We start from the raw sequence: 23,335 nt of genomic DNA, 5'->3' as shown, positions 1-23,335 counted from the left end.
CTGAGGTTGATCGGTTCTATGAAGACCTACAACACCTTCTAGAACTAACACCAAAAAAAGATGTCCTCTTCATCATAGGGGATTGGAATGCTAAAGTAGGAAGTCAAGAAATCACTGGGATAACAGGCAGGCATGGCCTTGGTGTACAAAATGAAGCAGGACAAAAGCTAATAGAGTTTTGCCAAGAGAACATGCTGATCATAGCAAACACTCTTTTCCAACAGCACAAGAGGCGACTCTACACATGGACGTCACCAGATGGTCAATATCAAAATCAGATTGATTATGTCCTTTGCAGCCAAAGATGGAGAAGCTCCATACAGTCAGTCAAAACAAGACCTGGAGCTGACTGTGGCTCAGATCATGAGCTGCTTCTTGCAAAATTTCGGCTGAAATTGAAGAATGTAGGGAAAACCACTAAACCATTCAGGTATGACCTAAATCATAACCCTGATGAATATACAGTGGAGGTGAGGAATAGATTTCAGGGATTAGTCCTGATAGACAAGAGTGCCTGAGGAACTATGGACGGAGGTCCGTAACATTGTTCAGGAGGCAGCAACTCAATCCATCCCAAAGAAAAAGAAATGCAAGAAAGCCAAGTGGCTGTCTGATGAGGCTTTACAAGTAGCTGTGGAAAGAAGGGAAGCAAAAAGCAAGGGAGAAAGGGGAAGATATATCCAACTGAATGCAGAGTTCCAGAGAATAGCAAGGAGAGACAAGAAGGCCTTCTTAAATGAACAATGCAAGGAAATTGGGGAAAACAACAGAATGGGAAAGACTAGAGATCTCTTCAAGAAAATTGGAGATCTCAAGGGAACGTTTTGTGCAAAGACGGGCATGATAAAGGACAAAGAAGGCAGGGACCTCACAGAAGCAGATGAGATTAAGAAGAGGTGGAAAGAATACACAGAAGAACTACAGGAAAGATCTTAATGTCCTTGATAGCCATGATAGTAATGTCCTTGATAGCCATGATAGTGCAGTCACTGAACTTGAGCCGGACATCCTCGAGAGTGAAGTCAAGTGGGCCTTAGGAAGCATTAGTAACAACAAAGCTAGCGGAGATGACAGTATTCCAGCTGAGCTATTTAAAATCCTAAAAGATGATGCTGTTAAAGTGCTGCATTCAATATGCCAACAAATTTGGAACACTCAGCAATGGCCACAAGACTGGAAAAGGTCAGTTTACATTCCAATTCCAAAGAAGGGCAATGCCAAGGAGTGTTCAAACTACCGCACAATTGCGCTCATTTCACATGCCAGCAAGGTGATGCTCAAAATCCTACAAGCTAGGCTTCAGCAGTATGCAAACCGAGAACTACCGGAAGTACAAGCTGGGTTTCGAAGAGGCAGAGGAACTAGAGATCAAATCGCCAACATTCGCTGCATCATGGAGAAAGCAAGAGAATTCCAGAAAAACGTCTATTTCTGCTTCATTGACTACGCTAAAGCCTTTGATTGTGTGGATCACAACAAACTGTGGCAAATTCTTAAAGTGATGAGAGTACCAGACCACCTTACCTGTCTCCTGAGAAACCTGTACGAGGGTCAAGAAGCAACAGTAAGAACCGGACATGGAACAACCAAGTGGTTCAAAATTGGGAAAGGAGTACAACAAGGCTGCATATTGTCACCCTGCTTATTTAACTTATATGCAGAGTACATCATGAGAAATGCCGGGTTGGATGAATCAGAGGTCGGAATTAAGATTGCTGGGAGAATTATCAACAACCTCCGATATGCAAACGATACCACCCTAATGGCAGAAAGTGAAGAGGATCTCAAGAGCCTCTTGTTGAGGGTGAAAGAGGAGAGTGCAAAAGCTGGTTTGAAACTCAACATTAAAAAAACTAAGATCATGGCATCTGGCCCTATCACTTCCTGGCATAAAGAAGGGGAAGAAATGGAAGCAGTGACAGATTTTACTTTCTTGGGCTCCAAGATCACCGCAGACGGTGACTGTAGCCATGAAATTAAAAGACGCTTGCTCCTTGGGAGGAAAGCTATGGCAAACCTAGACAGCATAGTAAGAAGCAGAGACATCACCTTGCCAACAAAGGTCCGTCTAATCAAAGCTATGGTTTTCCCAGTAGTAATGTATGGCTGTGAGAGCTGGACTATAAGGAAGGCTGAGCGCCGAAGAATTGATGCTTTCGAACTGTGGTGCTGGAGAAGACTCTTACGAGTCCCCTGGACTGCAAGGAGGTCCAATCAGTCCATCCTAAAGGAAATCAACCCTGAGTGCTCATTGGAAGGACAGATACTGAAGCTGAAGCTCAAATATTTTGGCCACCTAATGCAAAGAGAAAACTCTCTGGAAAAGACCCTGATGCTGGGAAAGACTGAAGGCAAAAGGAGAAGGGGACGGCAGAGGATGAGATGGCTAGATAGCATCACCGATGCAATGAATATGAACCTGAGCACACTCCGGGAGAGTGCGCAGGACAGGAAGGCCTGGCGTGCTATGGTCCATGGGGTCACGAAGAGTCGGACATGACTGAACGACTGAACAACAACTTTTAATAATTTGTGCCAGCAGTGCATAAATGTATTACATTTCTGTATACTGTTGAGGCTATGGGAATCTTTATTTCTATGGGATCTTCTCTCCCCCACCCCCTTATATTTCATGTCCTTGCAGCAAATGGCAAACTTCATTCCTTTTGTTTTCCTTATTTTGTTGCTGTTGCTGTTGTTTTTAACTGGTACATCATGGGCAAAATGTGTATGTGTGTGTGTTTCAAGTGTAAAACCTAAATTCTTTTTGGGATGACTTGGATGGATTTTGCTGGCAGACAAAATCTAATTTATCACCATATTTTGGATCAGTGAGGATGTTTTCCTGAGGATAGATAGGAATTGATCCTACATTCTTTGGCAGCTTGTCATTGGTTTTTTGCATGAGTTACCTCAAGCTGTCCTGTCACATAAATATCTTTCTGGAGTTCTCCTGTCCTTTGTTTGTGGCCCATCCCATTGCAATTCACAGCGCATATGGTGGTCCGTCATGGGTTGGAGGATGGATAAGTTTGCCTCATAGTCACTTTTGTTGCCATGCATCTTTAAGGTTACATGTAAACATGCGTAATTTTCAGTACTTGTCCTTGGCTCAGGATTTCAGTTTCACTCATTCCGGCTGGGGCGTGACAGGGCTGGCAGCTGGAATGGCTGCCAGGAGGCATGTGGGTCAGTACCTCAGTGGGTGCTCAGCTAAGGTGTTTGGTGAGGCAAGGTTTCAGGAGTCTGTAGAGCAGCTACTCTTCTTGACAAGTTGCTCTGACTGGGGAGCAAAGCCTGAGTTATATAAGGACAACCGGGCCCTTACTGGTTGCCCAGATCACCTGATCTAGCAGAGCTGTCAAGCTACAGTACACATTTCAGCCATTATCAGGGTGACACTGCCAAGCAGAAATGATGAGGCCAGCAATTTCTTCCACGTGTTAGCTGCCCTACTGGCATGGTGAGTAAAGTGACTTTGTCCTGCTCCCAAATTCCCTGGTTTGAGCCTACTAGAACCGTACAGGATGTGTATTGGGCGTAGGGTGGGGGGCTTTTTAGAATCCTGACCCATATTGTACCCATCCTTTTTCATCACCACAGCTAATAGCAACTGTGAAGAGGGGGGAGGGAGCATTGATTGGGGGATCATCACAGGAAGGAAGAGTTCAGCCTCCCTCCATCAGCACCATGGCCCTGATCCAATTGGGCCCACCTGTGGCTGCTTTTTAGTTTTAAATAAAATGTCAGGAAATATGATCTGGTGCTGTGCCGAAAATTGCTCTCGCATTTTTGCTCTCCCCCGGAGCGTGCTCAAGTTCATATTCATTGCGTCGGTGATGCCATCTAGCCATCTCATCCTCTGCCATCCCCTTCTCCTTTTGCCTTCAGTCTTTCCCAGCATCAGGGTCTTTTCCAGAGAGTTTTCTCTTCGCATTAGGTGGCCAAAATATTTGAGTTTCAGCTTCAGTATCTGACCTTCCAATGAGCACTCGAGGTTGATTTCCTTCAGGATGGACTGATTTGACCTCCTTGCAGTCCAGGAGACTCGTAAGCGTCTTCTCCAGAACCACAGTTCGAAAGCATCAATTCTTCGGCGCTCAGCCTTCCTTATAGTCCAGCTCTCACAGCCATACATTACTACTGGGAAAACCATAGCTTTGATTAGACGGACCTTTGTCGGCAAGGTGATGTCTCTGCTTCTTACTATGCGGTCTAGGTTTGCCATAGCTTTCCTCCCAAGGAGCAAACGTCTTTTAATTTCATGGCTACAGTCACCGTCTGTGGTGATCTTGGAGCCCAAGAAAATAAAATCTGTCACAGCTTCCATTTCTTCCCCTTCCATATGCCAGGAAGTGATGGGGCCAGATGCCATGATCTTAGTTTTTTTAATGTTGAGTTTCAAACCAGCTTTTGCACTCTCCTCTTTCACCATCAACTAAGGATGGACGAAAGTCCCTTACCTGGTCCCGCAGCTTGCTTCATGGTGGGGGGGAGGCACTTCGGTTCTCTCCCCGAAATTCTTGGTGGGGGGGAGGCACCCCGCCCTCCCTACCGAAATTCAGACCGGGGGGGTGCCCCATCCCTCGCCGCCGAAATACTGGCCGGGGGGAAGAGCCCCGTCTCCCTGGCCGTGAAATAAAAAAGTTATGGGGGAAAAAAAAATACGTGATAGGCTACGTAATGATTTACTTAGCCTATCACGGCTAGATTTTCAAAGTCAGCCGTGATAGGCTATGTAAATCGTTACGTAGCCTATCACTGCTGACTTCGGGTGGAAAAAAAAGTATGTATGCAAATGGCGGCGCCCATGGGTGCCGCCATTTGCATCCTTATTTAGGCATGGGTAGTCTACGTAAAGATTTACGTAGGGGTGCACGAAAGCCACTTACCTGGTCTCGCAGCTTTTCGCGGTGGAGGGGAGGCGCTTCGCTGCTCTCCCCGTGAAGTGCAGGCCAGGGGGGGGAGGCTTCCCGCCTCGCCCGGCCAAAATTCAGGCCGGGGCGGAGGCTTCCCACCTCGCCCGGCCGAAATTCAGGCTGGGGAGGAGGCGCCTCGCCTCGCCCGGCCGCGAAATAAAAAGTTAAAAAAAAAAAACACCCCTGTGATAGGCTATGTGACGATTAACGTAGCCTATCATGGCTAGATCTGCAAAGTCAGCCGTGATAGGCTACATAAATCGTCACGTAGCCTATCACGGGTGACTTAAAAAAAAAAAAAAAGCGCATACGCAAATGGCGGCCCCCATAGGGAGCCGCCATTCACGTTCCTTATTTGGTCGCTGTAGTCTACGTAAATCTTTACATAGACTACGGCGACCAAATAAGGAACATGAATGGCGGCTCCCTATGGGGGCCGCCATTAGCCGTACGTGCTTTTTTTTTTTTTTAAGTCACCCGTGATAGGCTACGTGACGATTTACGTAGCCTATCACAGCTGACTTTGCAAATCTAGCCGTGATAGGCTACGTTAATCGTCACATAGCCTATCACGGGGGCGTTTTTTTTTTTTTTTTCACTTTTATTGGAATGGCAGCGGCGGCAGCCAGTCGAAAGACCGGCTGCCGCCCCTGCCCCTGACGAAACCCGACGAACCGCCGCCGGGACCCGCCGCCGGGAAGGACATTCGGGAAAGGTAAGTCCCGTCCCGGGGGGGGCGGGGGGGCGCGGAGAATTTCTCCCCGAAACGTCTTCAGGGGGCTGAACACGTTGGCGCTCGGCCCCCCGAAGTTTCGGGGAGAAATTCTCCGCCATCCCTAGATTTACGTAGACTACGGCGAAAATAAGGGCAACGCAAATAGCGTTGCCCTTATTTTCGCCGTAGTCTACGTAACTCTTTACGTAGATTACCCGTGCCCAAATAAGGAAGCTCAAATGGTGGCGCCCATGGGCGCCGCCATTTGCATACGCGCTTTTTTTTTTTTCAAAGTCAGCAGTGATACGCTACGTAACGATTTACGTAGCCTATCATGGCTGACTTTGAAAATCTAGCCGTGATAGGCTACGTAAATTGTTACATAGCCTATCACGTTTGTTTGTTTTTTATTTTATTTTACTGGGAAATGGCGGCGGCGGCAGCAGCCGGTCGGAAGACCGGCTGCTGCCCCTGCCACCGCTGAAACGCCGCCGAAACGCCACCAGGACCCGCCGCCGAGAGGGACATTCGACAGAGGTAAGTCCAATCCCGGGGGGGCGGGGGGGGCGGAGAATTTCCCCACCGATTTCGGGAGGCTGAATGCGTTGGCATTCGGCCTCCCAGAGATTCGTGGAGAAATTCTCCGCCATCCCTACCCTCAAGAAGAGGCTCTTGAGATCCTCTTCGCTTTCTGCCATTAGGGTGGTATCGTCTGCATATCGGAGGTTGTTGATAATTCTCCCGGCAATCTTAATTCCGACCTGTGATTCATCCAACCCGGCGTTTCTCATGATGTACTCTGCATATAAGTTAAATAAGCAGGGTGACAATATGCAGCCCTGTCGTACTCCTTTCCCAATTTTGAACCAATCGGTTGTTCCACGTCTGGTTCTTACTGTTGCTTCTTGACCCTCGTACAGGTTTCTCAGGAGACAGGTAACGTGGTCTGCTACTCCCATCACTTTAAGAATTTGCCACAGTTTGTTGTGATCCACACAATCAAAGGCTTTAGCGTAGTCAATGAAGCAGAAATAGACGTTTTTCTGGAATTCTCTTGCTTTCTCCATGATGCAGCAAATGTTGCCGATTTGATCAGGCAAGCTCAAAAACATCACAAAAATAAATGAACAAACACCCTGAGAATGAGGCAGAACAATGGAAGCCTCTTTAATGGGGGAAGAAAACTTTCAGGAAATTGGAGGACAGATTTTGGCACAGCACTAGCTCCACCACTTCCCTGGAGCCAGATACAACACTGCCCCCCTGACACTTGCATTGTGATGAAAAATAGGGGCCAGTCTGCGAACATAGTTGCTGCTGTTGCTCCTTGCAGTAGAAAAGAAAGAAAGAAGCTATACTACAACTCCTTCAATGGTGAGCCCTACCTGTGAGAAACTGTTGAGAATTTCTCCTCCCCCTGGAGAAATTTGGTGAAATTGTCCCCCCAGTTTCTCTGCCCAAGAATAAGGTGGAGAATTTTGAGAGGCCATTTGTGCACAGCTCTGATCCTACCTCAGATGTGGTCAGGACCTTCCTTCCTTCCTTCCTTCCTTTCTTTCTTTCTTTCTTTCTTTCTTTCTTTCTTTCTTGCATTTATATCATGACAGAGGAACAGCATCTTCTTAACATAGATGAGTGCATGAAATTCTTCCAGTCTATTTTTTCCTTTCTTTTCTGCTTTTCTCTTTGTTTCTATTCCCTTTCAATTGTTGTTGTTCTTACAAGATTTGCTGTTGATTGGCAGTAGTTGTTGTTGTTGTTCAGTCGTAGGACCAGGCTATTTCAAACACTGCATCTCCCATATGAACATGCCCAGGTTTTAAGATCCTCAGGAGAGGCCCTTCTCTGTGTCCCACCACTATCAGAGGTACATTTGATGGGAACACAAGACAGAGCCTTCTTTGTGGCTGCTCCCAGGCCTTAGAACTTCTTGCTAAGGGAGACTCCAATTCTGTTATCCTTTCACTGGCAAATATGCTTTTATTCAGACAGATGTTTGGTGGCTAAGCTGATTTGCTGCTGAACTAGTTTTTAATTTGGTGAGTGCTATTATTTCCTTGCTGGGAATGATTGAAGGCAAAAGGAGAAGGGGACGGCAGAGGATGAGATGGCTAGATAGCATCACCGATGCAATGAATATGAACTTGAGCACACTCCGGGAGAGAGCGCAGGACAGGAAGGCCTGGCGTGCTATGGTCCATGGGGTCACGAAGAGTCGGACACGACTGAATGACTGAACAACAACAAATTATTTCCTACTGATGTATTTTATTTCTTTTTGTATTGGATGAGTTTTAACGTTTTAATTATAACTCTATTATTTTATCTGTATTTTATTGTTAGCTGACTTGAGCACTATTTTTACTTGAAAGACAGAATATAAAGTAAATAAACAAAGAAGGACAAGACAGACTCCACACTGCGCCCAGTGACCTTTGTTTCTGCATAGCTCTCTGCTTTTAGGTTTTCTTACCAAAAAGCTTGTGTTTCATTAAAGAGGTTAAAATAAACATAGGTGATTGGACAGAAATCTAGTACAATCCCTTGTCCCAACCCTGATAATGTGCATATTATCGGACCCCTTTTCCTTTCCAACCCTACTATTCTATGATTCTATGACCAATGCCTTAGATATGGCATCATTCCCCTAGACACCTTACCGTTGTTATCTGTTGATTTATTTATTTTTTTAAGCTAAACTTTAAATCTAGCCAGTTCTCTCAAGGCGTTCTCCTGTCTTTTGGAGCACACTTTACAACACAATTCACCTGCATTTTCACAGGGTGGGGGGTGGATGGGTAATTGTGCAAATTCATTTTTTTAAGGGAAATGAATCACTGTTATTTCAGTTTATTAAAAACTGAAGCCTACATTTCCATGAGGAGGAAGCATGTATGAAGAATGCAAAGCTATGTATTACTGGCACAAGTAAGGAAATGTGAAATGCACATAGCCAGAGGCTAGATCCACACTACTGCTTTATAGCGGTATTGAAGTGCACTGATAACTGTTGGGGCACTTTATTTATTTATTACATTTAAATTCCACCTTTTTTCCTCCTTAAGGAACCCAAGGCGGGATACATAATCCTCCTCCTCCTCTTTCATTTTATCCTCACAACAACAACCCTGTGAGGTGGGTTGGGCTGAGAGTCTGTGACTGGCCCAACGTCGCCCAGTGAGCTTCCATGGCTGAGTGGGGACTAGAACCCAGATCTCCCGGCTCCCACACTCTAGCCGCTACACCACACTGGCTCTCACATTACACATTTGATATACTGCTTTTGTAATGTTATTTCCTGCTTTTTATTCAACATTATCCAATATATCACAACAAATGTCATTGTAAGTCCTACGAGGTATAAATGCACAAGAGGGATATAGTGTTACCACGATGGGATCATAATAGACACAAGGTGTAGATCTGGCCTGTGCAACTGCAGCAGGGGCAGGGCCGGCCCTGCCATTAGGCACTGTGAGGTGGCTGCCTCAGGCAGCTGATTTGGGGTGTCATGCAAGGGCATTACATTGTTAGTTATTTAATATATTATTGTTGTACTTTTACCACCAGATAAGAGGAGAGGTGTTTGTGGGCTTTCCTGCTTCAGGTGCCAAAAGAATTTGACCAGGCTTGGATCTATGCTCAGGCAGCAAAATCTCTTTGGGCCAGCCCTGGACTGCGGCTTTGTGCTTTGTTGAGTGATGAGTGTGTTACTGGGCTTTGGGGGCTCTGAGCTATGGCTGTACTAAAAGGCATGTCTTTAATCAAGGGAATTAGGGCAACAGAGCAGAACATTTTGGTTGCAAAGGCTGGGTCATTGCTGAGGATCTGAGTGTCAGGATCTTCAAAAGATTCTTGCCTTGAGTTTTCCTGGCTGCCGCTGGCTGATGCTCACACCTCCTGAATGCATGTCATGCCAGCACCAGGGGAGGTGACACCTCTTTGACCTGGTTTGGAAGGAAGTGGGGAAGGGAGATCTTCCCTTCTGTCCAAGGACTACAAAACACTCTGCTTCGCCTTGCTTCGCATATGTCAGGGGGTTTTTTTCCTCCCCCTGTCCTCAATTGTAGTGGCCTGGGTGGATTGCACAAGATAGGAATTAGGGCAGGGTTTATTTCTGTGATCAGAATGAGAGATAAAAATATCCGCTATTGAAATGAGGCTGCTGCAGTGAATGTAGAGACTACTGCCTGTACAGTCCTTCCATCCTTCACTTGAAATATGCGTTTACAGCAACCTAATGAACGATGCAACTGCAGGGTCAAACTCTGTAATGCAGGGCTGTAGTTTATTTTCAAAATACCTTTATAACAAATGGCTTTCCTGTCAGAAGCCGACCATATTGCTGAACTTGCCAGTATCAGCTCTGACAGAAAACTCTTTCGGTATTTTCAAACCAAACTAGAGCATTAGCACCAATTGCAGTTTCCAGTTACCTCAAAATGTTGTTGTTTCAGACGGTTTTTATAGTGGCATCTGGAAGGTGAAGCCCTTCTGAGGTGGGGGTGGAGGAGAGGGTGGTGAGGTGTAATTATTCGCAATGCTTTCTGGCACTTCAGGCAACAATAACGAGGAACTGTCTGATTACTTCTACAGACAAAAAGTTCCCTGTTGCTGTCTGTGGTTACAAGGGCTGGTATATGAAAAAAGAATGTAATGGTGTCCATGACATGCTGGGATTAGAGTAACACAGCCTAGAGCAGGCATCCCTACTGGCTTTCTAAAAATGTATTTATGTTCTGTAGTCACATAAATAAATTGAGCATAAAAATACATATAGCCCCAGTACAGAAGTGATCTCCCACCAGTGGATGTTGGAAACATGTGGGTTGTGGCGGAGAAACTGCAGGCACTTTGGGGGGGTACTGATTATCTAGACACCCATTCCAGCCTGGGTTTCGATCTGGTCATGGGACTGAATCAGCTTTGGTCGCCCTGATGGATGACCTCTATCAAGAGAGGGACAGAGGGAGTGCAACCATGCTAATTCTGCTCTATCTCTCCTCGGTTTTTGATACCATCGGCCATGGTATCTTCCTGGATTGACTCTGTGGGATGGGTATTGGAGGCACTCTGTTACGGTGGTTCCGGTCTTTCCTATGGGGCTGATTTCAGAGAGTAATATTGGGTGACTATTCCTTGCCTACTTGGCAATTGAGCCACAGGGTGCCACAGGGCACCATCTTGTCCCCAGTGTTGTTTAACATCTATATGAAACCACTGGGAGCTTCATATAGATTAGGGGATTTGGAGCTAAATGCCATCAGTATGCTGATGACATGCAGCTCTATCTCCCTGTGATATCTGAATCAGGAGAGGCTGTGCAAGTCCTGGATCAGTGGCTAAACTTGCTAATGGGCTGGATGAGGGCCAATAAACTGAAGCTGAATCCTGGCGAGATGGAAGCCCTGTGGGTGAGTGGTTCCCCGGTCCGGGAAATAGATGCATTGCCTGTTCTGGATGGGGTTGCACTCCCTCTGAGAGACCAGGTTTGTAGTCTGGGGGTATCCTAGATCCATCATTGTTGCTGGAGACCCAAGTGGCCACTGTGGCTCAAAGTGCCTTTTACCAGCTTCGGCTGGTTCACCAGCTACGGCCTTTCCTGGACAGGGATAGCTTGGCACAGTGCTACGGGTGCTAGGAACCTCAAGACTGGATTACTGTAACACACTCTATGTGGGGCTGCCCTTGAGGCTGCTCCGGAAGCTGGAGCTAGTGCAGAATGCAGCAGCTTGGCTGTTGTTGGGAGCTTCCCCTTTTCAGCATGCAGCTCCTTTGCTGAGGGAACTGCACTGGCTGCCTATTCACTACCAAGCCAGGTTTAAGGTATTACTTCTAGTGTACAAAGCCCTAAACAACTTGGGGCCAGGATACCTGAGAGAGCGCCTTCTTCTTTACCAACCTGCCCAGTCACTGAAGCCATCAGAGGGCTTGCTCGTGGTGGTTCCACGTGGTCCCATAGCTCAGTTGGAGTCCACCAAGAAGAGAGCCTTCAGCGTAGTGGCCCCGTTCCTGTGGAATTCTCTGCCTTTGGAGGTCAGGCAGGCACCAATGTTGTGTTGCTTTTGGTGCCTCCTGAAGACGTTATTTCAAGAGGCTTTCCCTGAGTGACCAGCCACAGTTTATTATGTTCAGAATCTGTTCTTAAAAAAAAAAAAAGTTGTTTTAGTTATGGGGTTTTATTCTTTTATCTTGCTGTTCCCCACCTTGAAATCTTTGGTGTGAAGTGGTATATAAATGTTTTAAATAAATGAATATTATATTACATATTTGGAAACCATTCCATGACTCCTTTTGCCAGACGGTCCCACTGTCCTTCACACGTCCAGGTGAAGTTAACCTAGAGATACAAAAAGCAGTAACTGTGGAAAGGCTACACACACAAGCAGAGGTTCTTACCCTGTTGCAGTTGGATGGCCTCAGCACACCCTGCAGGTTTTTGTATCTGCCACACATACAGGAAGAGGATATGGGCTGTGGACAGAGACCTTGGGTGGATTTGGTACACTGAATGCACACTTTCAAAATTCATATCACCTCCTGTGAGAATATGCTGTCAGCTCTTGTGGAGAATCATAGTTTTTATGATGTTACATATGTCATAGTCAAGACCCAGGTCGCATGGAAGTGAGATGCAAAAGGGCATGCTGCCCAGTCATCATCATAGTAGCACTCACAGTAAGAAAAAGTTGGGGATTACATGAATGACAAGCCAATTCAATCTATGCTTATTCAGGTCAAAATGGTTTCTAGGGGACTTCCCTCCATAAGATTAAACTTACCTTTAGGTAAGTATGCAAAGGATTGGTCTGAAACGAGCTGAAAATGAACTCTTAATGAATGGAATGCTGACAATTCCCAGAATGCCAACACTGTTGAGTAACCTGACTGTAATCTAGGCAAGCTATAATTTATTTCACTGGGGCAGATGTGGAGGTAGAATGTGAACTTTGGGGTTATGAATATGGCATGACAGTGAACCTAAGGAGAAGGGGGAAGGGCAAGGGAATAGAAGGTATTACAGAGGTAAAGATGAAACTGGAACAAGATTTTCCTCACGATTGTTCCAAAAGAGTAGTTACTGTGGCATAATTACATGTGTAAGCAGAAATGATTATGCCAGACTTCTACAAACAGTTTATTCTCTTTAATTGTTATATATAATATTTTCTCCCCAAGTTTAAACCAGAACTATTCTTATTTGTCCCACTCTGTGGTTACTTGTGGCTCATAGGGGAAGCTAATAGCATCTGAAGGCATTCAGTCCAGGGCAGGTAAAGTCCCATCCAGTGAGCAGAGTCAGGTCAAAGCAGATAGGTCAAGCCATGACAGGCAAGATCAAGGCAGAAGGACCTCGCATAGTTCTAAGTGGGTTCTCCTGGTACTACCATAGGTGGATGTTATCTCAGCAGGGAACTGAAGCCAACTGAAGCTTTATGTAGGCTGACAAGACCTGTAGTGTGGTCAGCTCTGCCCCTCCTGGAAGAGCCCAACTGGGCTTTGCAGCCTGAGGTTTCTGCAAGGAAGAGGAGACGAAGTATCTACCATGGACTAATCCTCTGAGTCAGAGCACAATGGCAAGGCTGTGTCCTCTAGCCAGGAGGTCCAAGAATAAGGCACTGATTGTCCTACGCCAGAGGAAGTAACCTGTGCCTCATCTTCATGCGAGTCCTCTGGTGCACACTAGAAGGCTCAAGAGCTGGGTTGGAGTTGGGGTCATTACATTATTTCAGCTTAAGGAGATCAATGGAGTTTGCATACACCTTTTCCAACTCGGTGAATATTAGTGTCTATGTATGAAATCTATACTAGTTCCCAATAGCGATGTCATGGGAGTCAGGCTGGGTCTTGAGGCCTGGCAAGAAATCACTGGCTCGGCCCCCCAGATGCCAATCCCCAGATCCCAATCCCCAGATCCCTGTGCTTGCCCAACTCACCGTGCACTGAGTCAGGCAAGCACGAGGATCTCCGATACCTCCCTGAACCACAAAATGGCAGCTCAACCTTTTTCGTAAAGGCTGATTTAACAGAAACGGCTGTAAAGTGGCCATTTATGCAAGATTATGGGCATAAACAGCCATTTGCACCAGTAGTCTTATGTAAATGGCTGCCCTATGGCCACCATCGGCCTTTACAAAAAATCAGCATGTTCGCAGACCGCCTGGTGACTTGCTGCACACAGGCAGTGGGGGTCCAGCAAGTCGTGCATGACCCGGACGACAGTGAGTTCACCCATCCCTAATTTCCAAGCTGGAAGAATATGATTACAGGCTTCCTAGCTGATTACAGGCAAATATGCATTAGATTTTTCCTGGTCAGGCCCATGTGACCCTGTTCTTTGCATCAAGGGAGAAATCTACTGAGATAGTTTCTGCATTAAGAGGATGCTATGAAGGCCATTTCCCAGGAAATCCTGTTGACAGGTTTGCATGCATATGCTGCTATCATCCGTATCTCTTACAGTGCAATCCTATACTGTCTACTTGGAAGTAAACCCCATTTAATTCCATGTGACTTACTCCCAAGTCAGCGAGTATAGGATAATAGGCTCTGTCTTACATGAGGGGCAGAAGTATGTACAGACAGTGATCTCTAGAAAGTCTATACATTGCAATTGAGCAAAGAATGACTCTTCTTCCTTAAGTACAGTAATATAAATCAGCTTAAATGAGATCAGTACAAACTGTAGCATAGGGTGATGTGTGTTCCAATATCAAGGCCAGGTACTTTGCTCATTTATACAGAGACAAAGTTTCTGTGAGACAAAGTGTTGAGCACTGTCATATAATTTATTTGAGATGGACAAAGCTGTGAACATGGAGGAACTGAGGTCAGAAGTTAGCTTGTAAAGTTCAAGTTACTTTAGATGGTTTTTGAAAGGAAAGGGGTTTGTCTGCCATATTCTGGATGCATGCCCTGAGAGCTAGAAATAACCATGCATTTTACTTTCCGATTGAGGGAAGGCTATGTTTCCATTGCTTGTGGTTAATACAACCTGGTCATAAATGAACAATATTTGGGCGGGGGGGAGAAGACTTGTGGTGCTTCCAGATGAAGCTTATGTTAAGCAATTGCCCTGCCTCATTCATGGAATTTTATATGGGGTCCAGACCATGACATCTTCCATCTGCAACCCTCCCATGTTTTCTCACTGTTTCTTCCATCTTTTTTCTTAACACAGAAAATTTGTTAGTGAGGGAAAGATGGAATAGCTCCACAGAGGGGCTGTTCACACAACACGCTAACCCACATTCAGTGGTTGAGTGTGGGTTGGTTTGAACCATGGGTTTGTTGAACCATGGGTTAGCGTGTTGTCTGAACAAGGTATGTTATCGTGTAATCTGAATGCAGCCAGGGTGGCTTGTTAACCATACAGTGTGGCTTGTTAGCCACCCTGAACAACCCAACAACAAACCATGGGTTCTCAAGGTGGCTTGTTCGAGAAAATAAACCACATCGCATGGTTAACAAGCCACCCTGGCTGCGTTCAGACAACATGTTAACCCATGGTTCAACAAAACCCACAGTTCAAAACCCACACTGAGTGTGGGTTAGTGTGTTGCATGAACAGCCCCAATGACTTAATTCATTAAAATTAGCACTAGGAGACCTCCATCTGAAAGCACCCTTTAACTGCTTTTGGGTGAGAGCAAGTCAGAAGTCTTGTGACTAGATATCAAGTGACTGAAGAGCAAACATGGAACTGGAAGGACTCCTTGGGTCTGGTGATTTTGGTTTTCCCTGCCAAATGTGCATTAGGCAGGGACAGTTGGACCACTCCAGCCGCATAACTTTCAGTAACATTATTGCACTCTGAATATATCTGGTTACAGATCATGGCTGCCTTGTACGGTTAAGAAAAGCTGCTTATTGCTTAGTTTGTAAGTTTTATCAATATTTTTTTCTAATTTTAAAACAGGCTATCATTACACTTTGTGGGGTAGAGGGAATGGGTTTGAACAGTATGATAGCTGCCTTGAGTGACATTTTTTTTGTAGAAAGGCAGAGTACAATAAAAAGCAGATATATTGCCCCAGTTTAGCTCCATGATGGGGGACTTGATTACACTTTTGGATGCACATTAGGATAACTTAGCTGGCACAAGGAAATTTGTAAGTCACAGCCATTCTACAGGTGCTTCCAGAGAGATGGCTTCTAGTACTACCAGTGAAAAGACATTTTGCAGCTATTCCATCTTTTTCTCCTTGACGGATTTTCTGTAGTAAAGAAAAAGATGGAAGAAGTGGTGGGAAAATGGAGGGTTACAAATTAAAGATGATGTCATCTGCTGAATAACTTACTGCTCTTGCTACATTTGAACATATCTCCTATAGATGACAATTTTGTGAGGATTCTTGTCTTGATATATGGCCTGCTTATATTAACGTATATATTTGAAATGGAAATGTTAAATCCTTTTCCCCACCCACCTCTTTTTCTTTTCTTCCGCCCCCTTTTCCCCTTATTTTGCTGCTGATGTTGTTATTGTTGTGTTTGCGAATTAGAAATTTATTTATTTTTTTAAGATTATGCTGTCTGGACCCCTATAGAATTCCATTAATGAGACAGGGGAATCACACAATAAAAGTTTCATCTGAAAGCACCCTACAGCTGCAGTAAAGTATTCTATTCCAGCTAGAAGATGGGCAATTGTGATGCAGGTTTGATTTTCAGGCATCATAGCTGCATGCCGACCTTCAGTTGAGACTTATATTGTGCCCTCTACTATGTACCTTGAATTCTCAGCCATCGGTTTCAACGTGTTTACTGCAGTGAAAACTGGATAATGAAATGGAAGAAGAAACAGTACCTGTCATAACATTTTGCTAATTAAAAAAGAAGGAATGACTTCTGAAACTCTTCTTCATATGTCTGGTTAGAGAGCCAGTATTCAAACTCTCCTAATAGCATTGCTGTTAGTTTATCTGGTATCTACAAAAGCTGTACTGTTTAAGTGAGTCTCTCATTGAAGACAACAACAGTGATGAGACATTTGGGGCAGTGAGTTTTCTAACAATGTTTGCTTTTACTGTAACAGGAGTCTTCTACTGAAGCAACATAGAATTAAAGTAAGTAAGAGGCATAATGGGTGTGGAAACCATGTCACCATTAGAATCAATGTAAACATAGAGCCACAATAGATTTAAACTGACTGTAATGAAGGAGCCTTTTTCTTTCACAGACTGAATTAAGCTTCGACAGTTCTGATGCATAATTTCCCTATAGGAATACAAAGCGTGGTAAGCGCTGGACTGTGTGACATTTCAAGAAGAAACTGAATAAGAAATTAGTGGGATAATAGATTAAAGGAAAGATTAGTATTTCTACTGCGCGCGTCATCAATATTTGCTTCTGGAATAGTGTGGCCTCCAGGATGAAAATGAATGCATGCCAGCTCCCATGGTACTGCTGAGATTGTAAATAAGATATTTTCCCCATTCAAAGTGCATGCTTTAATAAGGCTGTTTGAAATTGCTTTATGGTGAAGCTTGCCTGCCCTACAAGTTCTCTCTCTCTCTCTCTCTCTCTCTCTCTCTCTCTCTCTCTCACACACACACACACACACACACACATAATTGTATACATCGTGTGGATGAATGAAAAGGTTTATTGACATTAGATGAAAAATGTGTTTGATATTAAATATGCTTTTTCAAAGATGTGCAAGAAAAAGTAAATCTATGTATTAATAAGGGCCACCTGGCCTCTCAGTCCACACCCCCAGAGGAGCGTATAATATTAAGATAGCAAGGAATTGCACAGAGAGTTGGTCAGGATCTGTTTCTAAACTGCACAGTCTGCAGTTCTTCAGGAAAATCATACGAGTTTAAAAGGCTGGTTTGTTGTTCCGTTTTGTTATTTCCTGAGCTGATTTCAATTTTGAAAGATGTGCATGTATATCAAGCATAGCATCTGTGAAAGGAACAGAATGTGTGCATATCCTGTCCATGTTAATGGAGGACGCTGGATTTCCCAGAGGCTAGGGAGCAAGGCAGAGAGGGTGACTACAGTGGAGGAACAAGAACAACACAGTAAATGCCTAGGACTGTGTTTCTGTACCCTCCAACAGATATGAAGGTAGGGCTTTTCAGGAACGTCCTACCACATGAGCAGTGCTCTCCCCACCCCCCTCATTTTAATACCACCCCAAAGCTCCCAGAACCAGAGAGACAAGGGACATCTCAGGGAGTTTTAAAAAGGACCAAGGCAAAATATAATTTAGCAGAACAGCCGAATGCAGCTGGCCCATTAAACGCTTCCAGAGTCTACAACCCACCCACCCCTTCTAGGAATATTTGAAGGGGCACTGAATTTGAAGATTCCCAGAGGAATCTAAGATGCCGTCTGGCAAACCCAGTGCTAAGCACCTGACCAAAAACCCCATGGGAGTAGCCTTCTGCATATGCACAAATCTCTAACAAAGGACTAGCTTCCAGAATGTTGCCAAGGTGGCTGCTGATCTTGTCTTAGCCAGGGTGGGGGGGAAACAAAATATCTGCATTTCCTCACGATTGTTTGAATTACATATTCATACAAATGTAGCCCAAAGTGTTTATTAGAGAGACAGGGAACTCAAAACCTTTAAAGTATTGAGCTATAATCCATTGTCTTGTTCTGCTTCAAGGCAGAACAAGATGGGGGGGGGGAGGCAGCATCACAGAACATCCTAGGCAAAGGTACCATTGTGCACATATAGATACAGCACCTCTGTAAGCCTTCCTGCTACCTGAGGCAGGAGGTACATATGCCATGGCCTGCTGTTGTTGCTGCCCCCTCCCCTCCCTTGCATCAGTCTCCCTCCCCCCCCACGACATCTGTCTCCCTTCCCTGCTTGCCCATGTGCTGTGTCCGTCTCCCTCCCCCTTCTTGCTGCATCTGCCTCCTCTCCCCATCAACCCCCCTGTCTGACACTCCCCTGCCCGCCCTCCCCCATTGTTGCCACTTCCTGCTCTGCAGGACAGCCGAGCTTTCTGAAGAGCTGCATCAGTTGGAAAAGCAGCTGGCACAGCTCTTCATAAAGCTGGCCAGACCCAAATGCCTGGCTCTGAGGGGTCCTTCCTTAAAGCCAGGCATTATCGCTTGCTCTGAGAGGATCCAGAGAATGGGTGGCAGCAACAGGGGAGGGAGTGTGGGAGATGTGGTGGCAGCAGAGGAGGCGGAGGAAGGGTACATGGGCAGGCAGCAGTCCTCTTGACAGGCGGGAGCACACCATTCACTGCTCCTCCCACTCCACTGCCTGGGGTAGGGATTCACCCTGCCCCATGAGAGGGCCAGCCCTATATAGGTGATGCTAGGCTGAAACCTTGCACTCAGTTTGGTGGCTTAAATCCCATCGATTTCAGTAGGATTTTAACAGCCTGACTGGGTGGAGGACTGCAGCCTAGTTTGTTATATTGGCTGAGCACTTTTGCCATCTGGCTTGCTTTGCCCCACTTCCCTAGCTTTAGCTGCTGGGTTAGCTGCTATGGCACAAGCCTCTGTGTGCATTGCAAGAGCTGAAGGGGTACCGTTGGATCAGGCTTCCAGAATATGTCAGTATTCTAGGGTTTAAGAAGACCCAAAGTTCCTTTGATCTGACCCTTCCTCTGCAATTAGATTTCCATTTCCTGTTGTTGCCAACAAGACAAATTGTTGACAAATACACAACAGAAAAATGCAGCATAACCCTCCAGGTTACAGTTAGCTAAAGAGCACTGCAGCCAGAGTAAACCAAACTCAGATGACGGAAGCATGTGAATTGTACCCCACACCACGACAACCCAAACTCATTCAAAATAGCCAAGTCGCAGAAGATACACAAAGAGCATCATCTGCATGTGCACGTTGGTTCCTTTGCCTAGGATGTTCTTTGGATGCCGCCTTTTCTCCGTTTACAGCTTTATAGGGGCTTAGAGGCTTTGTCACAGCAAGCTCCCAAGTGTCAGCTCAGTGCACTCTGCATCATTTTCCAGTGTGAGGATGAGGGCAACATAATTTGGCTGGTTCTAGCTCTGCAGAGTGAAGTGTTGCCCTGGATGGTGGAAGGCAAAGACTTGGTGAGCATCTAGGAAGACTTTAAAAGCAAGAGAGACCATTAAGTGCACTCGAAGTGTTCCAAAGAAATCAGCTGGCCTTGCCCTTGTCCACCTGATGCTTCCTATTACTAATAATAGCCATTGTGGTAACTTGGAGTGTTGAGACACGGTCAATACTAGCAACCCAATTCTCTGTTCAGCCTTATGAAAGATGCTCAGATCCAATTTAATTCAATAAGACTCAAGCACATCTTAATGTGTGCGTTTTTTAACATGCTCTGCTGATTAGAGCCTGTTTGGCTATTGAAGCTGCAAAATTTAAACCATTTACGTTACAGTCCATGGGTTGGGACTAAGCTAGTTAGAGCAAAGACTTTATCTTCTTAACTAGGGAGACGTGACATCCCAAGGAGGAATTCTGTCACGCAACCCATTTTCCCAGCCCAGAGCAATGGATTTCCGTAGGAAACACATTTGCATTTTGGGATTTTGGCTACTCCTGTTTGTGCTGCCAGCCTCATCATATATTATAGTAATGCCAGTCTTAATTCTCCAAGTGCCAGTCCTCATGTAACCAAAATGGCACCATCTGCACACAAGAGGAAGGTATCAGCAGGCTTGGGGAAACCCCAAGATTTGCAGAAGCACAAAAAATCGTGAAGAAAATGGGGAGGAATAAACGAAAAACAGCCCAGTAAGGACTAAGCATATTCTGTGGGCATGGAATGCTGACTGGGTTTTGTTTTTGTTTTTTTGCTTGTGAGTGTGTGGTGTGGGGGTGGGGATAATGAAATGGAGTGTGCTAAAGAGGGCATGGCTGGAACCCGGAATAGCACTCCATTCTGCAATATTTTGTTGCAGATCCCACTTGTACTTCTATGTTAGCCCTTTCTCACTGCAATTACAGGCACTGGATGTTTTTTCCACAGGCATATATCTCCAACATGTATACTAGTTCTAAGTTTGCATTGTCTTCACACAAACACACAATAGAGCGTTGCCCCCACCCGCCTCTCTGTCTCTCACACACACACATACACACACACACACACACACACACACACTTCCTCTACACAGAGATTCTCTTCCTACCTCCCCACCATGACGGGTGATCTTCATCAGGAACCTGGAGGTAGATAGGGGTTAAATCTTCCCCCACTCCCCTTTCTTGGGCAGAGAAGCCTTTCCTCTCCCTGCTTGGAGAGGGGAGATGGCTGCTCTAGCCCACCATACTCCATAGCTTTTCTCTCAAGAATGAAATTCTTGACTCTTTAGAGAGAAACCATGGAGTACAGTGGGCTATAGCAGCAAAGGAGTTCATTCTGGGCCCCAGGAGAACAGACAGAGGCACAGTTTGAGAGGACCAGTGGCAGCAGCAGAGGGGAATTTAAGGGGCGGGGCAGCGGCACTAAGGCATTGGCAGGCTACATGGGAGACTGTCAAGAATTGCATGCAGCCCACAGGTTGCCCACATGTGTTCTACAGTAATGGAATCCTAACTTTTTATCTAAATATTCATAAAATAGTAGGGCTGGAAGGGGCCTACAAGGCCATCGAGTCCAACCATCGAGTCCAATATTGTGCTAGGCAAAACCTATTTTTAACCAAAACAGGACTGTAGTATGAATGTTCCTTCATACTTGAAGGCACCAGCCTGCCCACATGCTCAGATCATCAGCCAAGGAAGTCTCTTACCAAAGGCTCCTGAGTAAAATTAACAGACATAGCATAAGAGGATGGGACTTCTTATGGATCAATAACTGGTTAAAAAAAAAACACACACACACACCAGGAAGCAGAAAGTAAGGAAAATTGGTTAGTTCTCACAGTGGAGGGATGTAAGTAGTGGAGTCTCCCAAGAATCTATTTTGGAACAGATACTTTTAAAGTTATTTATAAATGATCTGGAATTGGGGTGAGAAGTGGGATGGCCAAGTTTGCTGTTGACAGCAAATTATTCAGGGTAGTAAGATAGGCCTTTGATCTGATCCAGCACAGGACGTCTTTTCCAGTTTTCTATGTTCCCTCCTCCATTAGAGGTGAAGAAGATGACAACCAGAGAGAGAGGACCTTTTTGGTTGTGGGCCCCCGACTCTGGAACATGCTTCCCAGGAACTGGGCTCACGTTTTTTTCTTTTAGGCACTAGGCAACCCTCCCCCTTTTATTCTCCCAAGTGTTTAGATTTTAGATTGTTTTTTGATTATGTGTTTTTTTATTTTTCTTGATACTTTAATTGTATAAACTGCCTTGGAACCGATTTCGGTGAAGGATGATATATACATATTTTGAGACCAGGTTTCAAACTGCATGCTCAAAAATGAGAAGGGCACTGAAAATCCCTAGTCATTATTCAAACTCTTGATTACATATTGCAGTTAATTTTCTGAACACTCTTAACTAGTGAGTATACATGAAGATAAGGTAGAGAATAATGTGCCTCTGAGTTGCCCATAATACTTTCTTCGTGGGACAGTGATATCAACTCCTTTTAATAATAATTGCCTTACTGTACTTAATGTGGACTAATTGCCTGCAAAATCTATAATGTTACAATGACTAATTTAAATTCTTGTGTTGCTAATTTACTACTTTAGACTTGTCACTAGCTGGTGGGGAGATCTCATTTAAATACCAAATTCCCCATTGTATTTGCTGTTCATAGTGCCTTAGAATCTGTTTCTGGAGATACAAAAAAGCAGTCTTGGAGCTGCAAAAAATGACTTGTAGGCCAGAGATTCTCTAGCCTTTTCTTGCTTACTCTTTGGTTACATTATTGAATGCCTTGATGTCATTCATATGACTTGGAGTTTCCTGGTCTATCAGAGCACTCATCGATTAACCTTTGCATTTTTGTTTGTCCTTCCTTTTCATCATTTTTGCAGCCTGAAGAACTCACCAATGCACTGGAAATCAGCAATATTGTCTTCACTAGTCTCTTTGCTCTAGAAATGCTTCTGAAGCTCCTCGTGTATGGCCCTTTTGGTTACATCAAAAATCCATACAATATCTTTGATGGAATCATCGTGGTGATCAGGTAATTGACAGAGAGTTGTCTTTATGTAACATCGAAGTGATTGCACCAAACTGGGCTCTGGAATAAAGCTGCAGGAAAATAGTAAGGGGATACTGAAATGTTTATGGACGTCTTGGTTCTTTTGCTCATGTGTTAAGATAGAATATATGCCCCAAAACTTCTATGAAAACTTTACAGCACTCAGTGTTGCCTCTTGGCTGTCATGATTACATACAACTGCACCACTTTGCTTCCTTCTTTAGGGAGACCTGAAGATTCTAGTCTGTATAGTTCTGTATAGGGGAGCTGTTCAGTGGGATCCACCCAATGCTGCTCTCTTCTTTCCCTGTAGCATTCAAACCCAAGAAGTGGGAATTGCTGCCATGCATATACCTATTTACTTTAACATGTAGGGTGGCCGCTTACACATTGCCAAAAAAAGAGGAATTGCATCATGAAAAAAGGGGATGAAAGCAGGCCCAGACTTCCATAAGGTTTGCATCTGCTAATTTATAAGGATAGGTGCAAATTTAGGAATAGTTACTGTAATTTAAATAGAAACACAATACAGCTCACTGTTGTGGGGAAGACTGTGACCAGGTGGCCTGGAACCTGCTCAGTCTGCTGTCCAATGCCTCCAAGCCTTCCCTCCTTAGGTTCTTTATCTTAAAA

General features: G+C 44.9%; 1 protein-coding gene across 1 annotated transcript in view; it reads left to right on the top strand.

Moving 5' to 3' along the window:
• The window catches only part of CACNA1G (calcium voltage-gated channel subunit alpha1 G), a 241,986-nt gene that overhangs the window by 90,486 nt on the left and 128,165 nt on the right, over positions 1 to 23,335 (top strand). Inside the window, exon 9 of the mRNA XM_084837951.1 lies at positions 22,533 to 22,684. Within this exon, the coding sequence (XP_084694077.1) occupies positions 22,533 to 22,684 (152 nt within the window). The remainder of the gene's footprint in view (positions 1 to 22,532; positions 22,685 to 23,335) is intronic.

The sequence above is a fragment of the Heloderma suspectum genome, chromosome 2, assembly GCF_057233095.1.
Source record: "Heloderma suspectum isolate Gila_16-S chromosome 2, 16-S_ref, whole genome shotgun sequence".
Lineage (NCBI taxonomy): Eukaryota > Metazoa > Chordata > Lepidosauria > Squamata > Helodermatidae > Heloderma > Heloderma suspectum.
Note: the sequence above shows the minus strand (reverse complement) of the source record. Positions and strands in the feature narration are given on the sequence as shown.